Here is a 9,869-nt window from a genome sequence, read left to right on the forward strand (position 1 = left end):
GACGTATGTAGGAACGAGTGACTGAGCGAAGAGTGACACTTGCGAGTTCCTAGCGGTGAGCGCGCGCAAACCGAGAAATACCAGAGATGCTGCTTATATGAAGATGCGCGAAGACAAAAAAAAATTGGGAGCAGGGCGAAAAAAAACAATAATTTAAGAATGATTTTAGAAAACAGCGAAACTCGCATTTGACTCCAGAGAAAATGACGATGGCATTCTCAATTTTTACACCAATTATTCAGCCAAAATGTTCACCAAAGGTGACTTTTCATTGAATGGAACGAACATTCGCGATCAAGACATTCGAAAGAGCGTTATGAAGAAAAATTAAAATAACTATGCTATTAGCACACCTGGGCCCCGGGGTGGTGGAGGAACGCTATGTGGGAAGCTGAGCTGCAAGCAACTGGGCGGGCCATAGGTGGTGGATAATGCTTAGTCACGATAGCAACTAGTTGTGATTCGCGACCCGAACCTGTAGCGGGGGCTGACTGCGGGTGTGGTAGGACGAGGTAGTGGGTCCTACACGTTCTAGGCCTAAATACCACAGGCCCTAAAGCAGCCCTAACAAGGCGAGCCAGCGCCGCCTTTGAATAAGCGCTTAGCCCAAATCTCTCTCCTACCGTGATCCTTCAGCATTACTGCAAGGTTGGCGCAGGCCTAGCTAGCCGCCCATAAAAATGGCATGCTCAGGAAGTTCAACAAGAAATTTCGGATGGACAAAATTGGCACAGACGTACTCAACGGAAACGGACAAGAGACTGGAAACTTGGGACATGGAGCTGCAGGTCGCTTAACTTTATCGAGAGCACTCGCATACTTGCCAATATAGTGAAAGACCGCAAGTACGACTCTGTGGCGCTGCAGGAGGTGTGTTGGAAGAGGTCTACGATGCGGGTCTTTCGCGGGAACCACGCCATCTACCAGAGCTGCGGCAATACACACGAGCTGGCAACAGCTTTTATGGTGGTGGGGGAGATGCAAAAGCATGTGATCGGATGGTGGCCGATCAGCGACAGAATGTGCAGGTTGAGGATCAAGGGCCGGTTCTTCAACATCAGCATAATTAACGTGTATAGTCCCCACCTCGGAAGTAGCGATGACGACAAAGACGAATTATAAGCACCCATCGGGGCGCTAACATCGACTCGAACCACTATCTGCTGATGGTTAAACTGCGTTCAAAACTATCCGTAGTGAACAGTGTAAGATACCGGCGCCCGCCACGGTATAAACTGGACCGACTGAGGGAAACCAACGTCACGACAACGTACGCGCAGCATCTTGAAGCAGCGCTGCCACCGGAGGAGGAGCTCATCGATGCTCCCCTTGAGGACTGCTGGACCAGGACTAAAGCAGCCATAAGCAGCACTGCGGAGAGTGTCCTGGGATACGTACAGAGTAGTCGACGGAACGATTGGTTCGATGGCGAGTGCCAAGAGATATTGGACGAGATGAATGCAGCACGCGCAGCGATGTTGCTTCAAGCCATTCGTCAGAACGTGGAGTCATATCGACGGAAGCGAAAACAGCGGACTCGTCTTTTTCAGGACAAAAAGCGTCGCCTGGAAGAGTCTGAGAGAGAGAGGAGATGGAGCTGCTGTATCGCTCTCAAGAAACACGGGCGTTCTTCAAGAAGCTGAATGACTCTCGCAACGGTTTTGTGCCGCGGGCCAAAATGTGTAGAGACAAGGAAGGTGGCATCTTGCCGCACGAACGCGAGGTGGTCGAAAGGTGGAGACAGTACTACAATGAACATCTGAATGGTGCGCAGGGGGACAATCGGGCGTTCGAGGACGATTATGTCAGTGTCGCAGCCGACGGGGATGTACCGGTGTCCACTATGAATGAGGTTAACGAGGCTATTCAACAGCTCAAGAATAACAAGGCTGGTAAGGATGGCCTAGGAGCGGAACTCTTCAAGGTGGGTCCAGAGAAACTGACATGCACTGAATAATCGAAAGAATCTGGGACAGAGAACAACTACTGGAGGAGTGGAAGGAAGGGGTCATCACCCCGATATACAAGAAAGGCGACAAATTGGACTGTGAAAACTACAAAGCGATCACAGTGACAAATGCCGCTTACAAAGTGCTATCCCAGATCCTGTTCCGGCGCCTATCACTGCTGGTAAATGGATTTGTCGGGAGTTATCAGGCCGGTTTCATCAACAGCAGATAAACAAACGACCAAATCTTTACTATACGGCAAATCCTTCAGAAATGCCGTGAATACCAGGTCCCGACACATCACCTGTTCATCGACTTCAAAGCCGCATATGACACGGTGGACCGTGAAGAGCAATAGAAAATGATGGACGAGAACGGCTTTTCTGGGAAGCTGACAAGACTGATTAAGGCTACGATGGATGATGTGAGGTGTTGTGTCAAAATTTCGGGCGGCCTCTCGGGTCCGTTTGACACACGCAAGGGACTAAGACAAGGTGATGGGCTGTCCTGCCTGCTGTTCAATATAGCGCTGGAAGGTGTAATGCGAAGAGCGGGGTTCAACATGCGGGGCACGAATTTCACGAGGTCCGGATAGTTCGTGTGCTTCGCTGACGACGTGGACATAATCGGTAGAAACAAGGAGAAGGTACCAGATCTGTATACCCGACTGAAGCACGAGTAGGACTGAAGATAAATGTGTCTAAGACGAAGTACATGCTGGCTGGCGGAACCGATCGCGATAGGGAACGCTTGGGCAGTAGTATTACGGTCGACGGCGACGAGTTCGAGGTGGTTGACGAGTTCATCTATTTGGGCTCATTGGTGACTGCAGACAATAACACCAGCCGAGAGATCAGAAGGCGTATTATCTCTGGAAGTCGTGCTTACTATGGGCTCCACAAAATATTGAGATCCAGGAAATTTCACCACCGCACGAAATGCGCCATGTACAACACACTGATTAGACCGGTGGTTCTCTACGGGCACGAAACGTGGACAATGCTCGAAGAGGATCTGCAAGCACTCGAAGTCTTCGAAATAAGGGTGCTGAGAACGGGTCCAATGTTGGATATTCGTTGAACGGTTATTTGGACGTTGTCCAAATTGGTCCAACGAACGACCTTCATTGGACGATTTTGAAACCAACCGTTCTTAGAGGGCTGTGCGACAATTCTGGCAACGAATTCGCTTAAACGCAACAACCGTTTCTGACAGAAGCGGTTAAACCAACCGATGCTGCTCACTTTTATCCAGAATCCAGCCAGAAATGTACGGCCAAGATCTATGTACGCTTCCTGCCACATCTTTGTCAGATGTTTTGCTCGATTCGTGTTAAATTCTACCAGGTAGGAATTGCCAGGATCTTTGCACAGTTTATGTCCGAGTTATGCCAGGGTTTTGCTCGGTTCCTGTCAAAATTTGCCAGAAAACGCGAGCGAAACCGAGTTCGCCCTAGCTCAACTAACCCGATAGGATACGCGCAGAAATCTGGCAGGGCTGCCAAACCAAGCCTGACAGAAATCTAGCAGAGCTGTCTCTGCCAGAAAATTTGGTGACTGGAACGCAGAAGAATCAGGCCTTTTTGAATCAACAAAACGTTTAGTTGAATCTAAATCGTGGCGAATGACTGTTTCAAACTGAAATGTGCGTTTTTCGAAAGCATGTATTTGATTTAGTTCAACAAATACTACTGTTTACATTTTAAATAGAACCATTGTTGAATCAAAATAAAATTTGTTAGATCTAACTGATCCCTTTGTCAAAAACCAATAGAATTTTTGTTTAATTTCAACTAAATTTGAACTTTGGTTGATACAAAAGATTTATTTTTGTTTCTTCGAACTTGTTTGTTCGGTTAAACTTATCATGATTTTAATGTTTCAGACGAAATATTTGTTGAAACTATTGAAAAGCCAACAAATGAATTTGTTCGTATTTTCAAGCAACAGCATTGATTGAATCAACCCTGAATCTTCTTTGGCACCTAGGGGTAGATCACTCTAAGAATGTATAACAAATTTGCATCAAATTAGAAAAAAAAATTTAATTTCCATTTTTGCATCAGCTTTGCACTCCCTCGCAGAAAAGTTTGTTTAACAAACGTCCTACGCTGATCCACTTTGTTCGACGTTTTGTTAAATGTAGGGCTAGTTTTTCTGTAGGGTTTTGACGTCTTACACGCAACGCAAACAACATTGCACGCAACGCAAAATTCATTATGAATTTCTATTTTGATGGAAATAAATGCATTTAATTTCGCTGATTTTTAAAAATGCATCACAAGTGATCTGCCCCTAGTTTGGCACTATAGCACAGAGAACAGACGTCCATCTTCAGCATTTAACTTGTGTAAAATCTACAACGGTTTCGAAGGTAGTTGGGATATCCAAACCAGGTGTGCTACTGTCGTCATGTTTTTTGTGGCTGAGTTCGACAGAATTGCCCAGTGAGCAAATTTTCTGGCAGAGACCGCTCTGCTAGATTTCTGTAAGTCTTCGTTTAGCAGCCTTGTCAGATTTCTGCGCGTATCCTGTCGGGTTAGTTGAGCTAGGGCGAACTCGGTTTCGCTCGCGTTTTCTGGCAAATTTTGACAGGAACCGAGCTAAACCCTGGCATAACTCGGACATAAACTGTGCAAAGATCCTGGCAATTTCTACCTAGTAGAATTTAGCACGAATCGAGCAGAACATCTGACAAAGAAGTGGCAGGAAGCATGCAGAGATCTTGGCCGTACATTTCTGGCTCGATTCAGGATAAAAGTGAGCAGCATCGGTTGGTTTAACCGCTTCTGTCAGAAACGGTTGTTGCATTTGAGCGAATTCGTTGCCAGAATTCTCGCACAAATCGCGCAAAATGCTCGCAGAAGCTCTGCCAGCATCAATTTCGCTTTACTCAACTTTTGCTAACTTTCTGCTTGCCACGCTGACCGGGTGACAGCGGTTATTCCCCTACCCAGTTAAACTAGTCTGGAACCGGTTCGGACTTCCAGCATGAATTCCAGCTCAAATGCATCAACCGATAGAGTCGGAATCGGTTGTTTTCTTTGAGCAAGATTCCATACTGAATCCATTCAGGATTTCGAACCGGTTCCGGAATGGATTTGACGGATAGTTGGGACAGGTTGGTGTGGCGGCGCTAGTGTTTGTCGTAAATTAATTCAAATGTTTACACACGTTTTTTAAAACTTTTGTTCGATCATGGATGTCTGTTCTCTGTGACTATAGTCTTATCCAGCTGCGTTGGTATTGTGCCGTTTTGACGTTTGATTTGGGAGGAAAACAAATCGTTCACACGGCGATTTGGGATGAAAACAAACAAAAGGAGGGCGATATTATATATAAAAATGCGAGATATCAGTGTGCGTATTTTTAACATCAGATATCTCAATATCAAACGGGAAAATTGTTATTTTTAACCAAAATTCGTTTATTCTTACTGATTGTTTTTCTGCGTGTAGAATAAGCCAAAATTTCGGCTCATTTCAGGCTGAACTTTAAACTGGGACTGAGTTCTCCAATGAAATATTTCATTCGTATTTGCTTGGGTTTGTGCACAAATCGCACTGCCTTTTTATCATTAAAAGTACTATCGTAAACAAAAACATGATAAAGCGTGCGAGTAATTCGTAAAAAGTACCATAATCTCAATTATTGAAGTTATTCCAAATTATACCTATTTAAGTTTAAAACGTGATTTTGAACCAACGTTTAACCGTTCAAAATGAACCCAAATCGTGTGACACCGGTAACATAGCCTATGAAAACAACTCGCCGGTAGTTTACTGATAATGAAGAGATTTTCATTTTCAGAACAAGTTTCGCTCCCTGATAAAAATAACCAGTCTTGGAGTGGCCACATTTAGTGCCGTCTGTTTGTGCCGAAGCAACGAGAAATTCTACGACCGAATGTTCATGCCCATCGTGCGATTGATTCCGCCGGAAACGGCCCACCGGATAGCTGTGTTCAGTGTGAAGCTCGGCTTGATTCGACCCAGCTACCAGGATCCAGGAATACTGCGCACCAAACTGCTCGATATGACACTAAGCAATCCGGTCGGTATTGCGGCCGGTTTCGATAAGCAGGGCGAAGCGGTCTGTGGACTAAATCGGCTTGGATTTGGCTTCGTAGAGGTCGGATCCGTCACGCCAAAACCACAACCGGGCAACCCACGGCCAAGGGTGTTTCGGCTGAATGAGGATAAGGCGATTGTTAATAGGTTTGTTTGATTTATTTTAAATAGAAGAAAGTCTGATAGAGATTTTATTTTTCAGATATGGGTTCAACAGTGATGGACACAAAGTTGTCTACGAGCGACTAAGGAAAGCACGCGAGGAATGCGGTGATGAAGTAGTACTGGGAATCAATTTAGGTAAAAACAAATTGTCGACGGATGCGATCGGAGATTACGTAAAAGGTGTTAAAAAGTTCAGTTGTTTGGCTGACTATCTGGTCATAAACATAAGTAGTCCGAATACGCCCGGGCTAAGGTCAATGCAAAATAAGAGCACCCTTCATATGCTGTTGAGTGATGTACTGAAGGCCCGGAGTTCCTTGCCAGAAACGGATCGACGACCGATCTTGGTTAAACTAGCTCCCGATTTGTCCGACGAAGACGTTCAGGAGGTTATCGCAGTTGTGAAAGACAAGGAATGTGCCGTGGATGGCCTGATCGTATCGAATACGACAATCGAACGACCGCCAAGTTTAAAGAGCATCAACGCCGGACAGCTGGGTGGTTTGAGTGGAGTACCGCTGAGCCAAAGATCTACTCAACTGGTGGCTAAGGTATACAAATGGACTGACGGTAAAATTCCGATCATTGGCGTAGGTGGAATTTTTAGCGGTCAGGATGCATTCGACAAAATTCTCGCCGGTGCCAGCGCGGTCCAGTTGTACACGGCGTTTATTTACCACGGGCCGCCGATTGCCATTCGGGTGAAACGAGAACTAGAACAGCTCCTCCAAGACAATGGATACGAGAGTGTTCAGCAGGCCGTTGGTAAGGGAGTGGATCATTTTTTATAGTGTCTATTGTTGATAACAGGGTCATTTAATGGCGCCGCAATTAAATATAGTAAGTTACTAAATACATTTTGATAATAAATAAGATTGTCTTTTTACATTTATTTCAATCATATAATTTATGGTAGAACTTACTTTTCCTCTTCCATTTTCCCATTACCGCTTCCAGCGACCGCGTGGATGCTTTCGGTCGCGGTAGAATCCTTAATTTTTCCTTTTCGCCTGCTACCACTCCTTGACCTCTCGTGCAGCTTCTTGTGTCCCATCAAATGACTACGTTCAACGAATCTTTTTCCACACAAATCACAGCCATGAGGTCGTTCGCCAACATGCCTGCGATTATGCTGGGTCAAATGTGCTCTTCGAAGAAACTCCTGCCCGCAGAGGTCACATTTGTACGGCCGCTCGTTTGTATGGATTTGCATGTGCCGAGTCATGTGAGAATATTTTATAAACCCGCCACCACAGACTTCACATCTAAATTCTCGATCTTTGCTGTGGATAAGTTTGTGTTGCGTAAGTTCTTTAGATTCAAGAAACTTTCTATCACAGATGTCGCAGCTAAATATTTGATCCGCAAGATTCATATCGATGTGAACACGCTGGTGACGTTTCAAACTGCTGCTTTCTACGTAGCCTTTGCCACAGATATCACACTTATACGGACGCTCGCCAGTATGCATGCGCATGTGGCGAGTGAGTTCAGCACTAGTTATGAACTCTTTGCCACAAATATCGCACTTGTGCGATCTCTCACCCGCATGGATGAGTTTGTGTCGCGTGAGACTACTGTTTTCGGTGAACTTCCTACTGCAGATATCGCAAACGTAAGCCTGATCTTTATGGGTAAGCCGGTGCTGATCCAATTGCTCAGAAGTGAAAAATTCTCTGCCACATATCCGACAGCGGTGTCGTCGTTCGCCGGTGTGTATCCGTTTGTGCCGGCTTAGATTTATACCCTTGGTGTATGCTTTACCGCAAATATCACAGGAGTACGGTCGCGTACCGGCATGTACGCGCTTGTGAACTGCCAGCTGTCTCTTCTTGGGGAATGATTGGTCACATATTCCGCACTCATAGGTTTTGTCGATGGTTGTTTGCAGTACGGTGGCATGTGTGAAATTGTCACCTGGACTTGTTGATTGTGTTGTCTGTCTAGAATGAAAATAGGAAAAAGTGCATTCGATATTAATATTTTTTATGGAGTCTTTTTATATTTTAAAATCTCCGAAAAAACGGGTTATGATCTCAAAAAATCTAACTTATTTTCGAAGCATATGAATTCAATGAAGCGGAATAAGCATATCATAACAACTTACCGTTCACCTATATCCAGACTCTCGGAGAACTGAGTTGTCTTCAAAATTGAAGTACCTTGCTGCTTGATTTTAAATTGATATTGTACGTTATCTGAATTTTGTGCTACTGTGGAATCTACTGTTGTAACCTTCTCTTGCTTTATGGTTTCCATTATTTTAGTTTCAATCGTTTCAACTGTTGGAACAATACACAGTGGTTTTCTATCATCAACCTCCATGTTTCGCAATAACTGTTCTCGGAAATATGCCGCATTCATCAGATTGAGAATGGCAAACTAAACAGACTGAGATGTAAGCTCAGTAACTGATCTTCTAATTACTTATGCCCCTAGAAAGACGTAAGTGATTACTGCATTACTAGCGTCTAACACAATATTTTAATTTGTTCACCCTTTACTGTTAAAACCACGAAATATATAAAACAGAAAACAATAAAATTTGATTCGTGATGTAAATACAAAATTTATAATGATCAATGACTGTTTTGATGTGAACGGCCTGGGAAAGACAGATTGAAACATTTCAAAGCACATATACACGGTTAAATAAAACAACCTGCAGAATAAGTTCTTTTAACTTACTTTTGAGTTGTGCGTCGCTTTCGCACTTATTAGTGTTGTCAAAAACAAAAAGAGAGATTCGACTCAGTCGAGGTCTTCCGTGGAGGAAGGTACTTTTGAGTTGTTTGGGGTGAACTCAAAATTAGGTAAATTCAACTTAAATTTGAGTATCAAAAACCTATCAATGAGTTGTAATTTTTGCCGTGGTTAAATGGAAACTACCTTTAACACGGTTTACCTAATTTTAAGTTCCCCCACGATACCACGAGATTGAGTCAAAGGAACTCAATTTTAGGTAGTTTTTCGTTTCCGTGTAGAGTACTTGACAATCTGTAACTGTATTAGTGTGTTCAACGGTTTGTTTTCCTCCACCTGTCATAGATGGAGGAAAACAAATCGAACATAACTTTTCGGTCGGATTATTTTCATGATGAAATATGATCAACCGGAATTGTACGTCCCCCGAATCAGTTTTACAGCGACATAGAGCATTTCAACACCATTATAAATACTTTACGAGAGCTAATTCAAATGTATAATTTGGCTGACAGTTTTATATATGACAGCTGGAGGAAAACAAACCCCCAAGTAGTGTGAGTGAAATCGTTTGCATAGAACTCTATATTTTTTTTTTCTTTGTTGTGTCACTTGCGGACGGCTAAGACCGCTCACGGTCCATCTCGCCACCGGGGTTGTCTTGTTCGTGGGTTTGGATTGCTGGGTGTTACGTGGTCGTTTCGACGTTATATTTCAATTTTGGTTTTTTTGATGAATGCTACAATTTGTTTCAATTCCGCCTCGTTGTTTTCTTTTAGGATTTTCGTTCGTGGTTTGCAGTATTCCAGTACGGGGTGTTCAGACCTCTCGTTATTGTATTTGGTACAGTAGTAGAGAAGGTGTTGCAGATCTTCTTTTTCGTCACATAGGGCACAATTGTCGTTTGTTTCCCATCCCCACTGGTGCCATCTGTCCTTAGTGTTGGTGTGGCCTGCGCGGATGCGGCCGATGATTATTTTTTC

The 9,869-nt window shown here is 44.0% G+C and overlaps 2 protein-coding genes across 2 annotated transcripts; one reads left to right on the plus strand and one right to left on the minus strand.

Annotated features, from left to right (window-relative positions):
• Positions 1 to 5,506: 5,506 nt before the first annotated feature.
• LOC131685492 (dihydroorotate dehydrogenase (quinone), mitochondrial) lies at positions 5,507 to 7,056 on the plus strand. The gene is made up of 3 exons (XM_058969240.1): positions 5,507 to 5,693; positions 5,759 to 6,165; positions 6,221 to 7,056. Exons 1-3 carry the CDS (start codon positions 5,670 to 5,672, stop codon positions 6,972 to 6,974), a joined length of 1,185 nt encoding a protein of 394 aa, XP_058825223.1. The 5' UTR covers positions 5,507 to 5,669; the 3' UTR covers positions 6,975 to 7,056.
• On the minus strand, positions 7,028 to 8,777 carry LOC131685491 (zinc finger protein 708-like). The gene is made up of 3 exons (XM_058969238.1): positions 8,681 to 8,777; positions 8,291 to 8,618; positions 7,028 to 8,126 (listed from the first exon to the last, which is right to left on the minus strand). Exons 2-3 carry the CDS (start codon positions 8,545 to 8,547, stop codon positions 7,103 to 7,105), a joined length of 1,281 nt encoding a protein of 426 aa, XP_058825221.1. The 5' UTR covers positions 8,548 to 8,618; positions 8,681 to 8,777; the 3' UTR covers positions 7,028 to 7,102.
• Between the last annotated feature and the right edge of the window lie 1,092 nt (positions 8,778 to 9,869).

The sequence above is a fragment of the Topomyia yanbarensis genome, chromosome 2, assembly GCF_030247195.1.
Source record: "Topomyia yanbarensis strain Yona2022 chromosome 2, ASM3024719v1, whole genome shotgun sequence".
Taxonomy (NCBI): domain Eukaryota; kingdom Metazoa; phylum Arthropoda; class Insecta; order Diptera; family Culicidae; genus Topomyia; species Topomyia yanbarensis.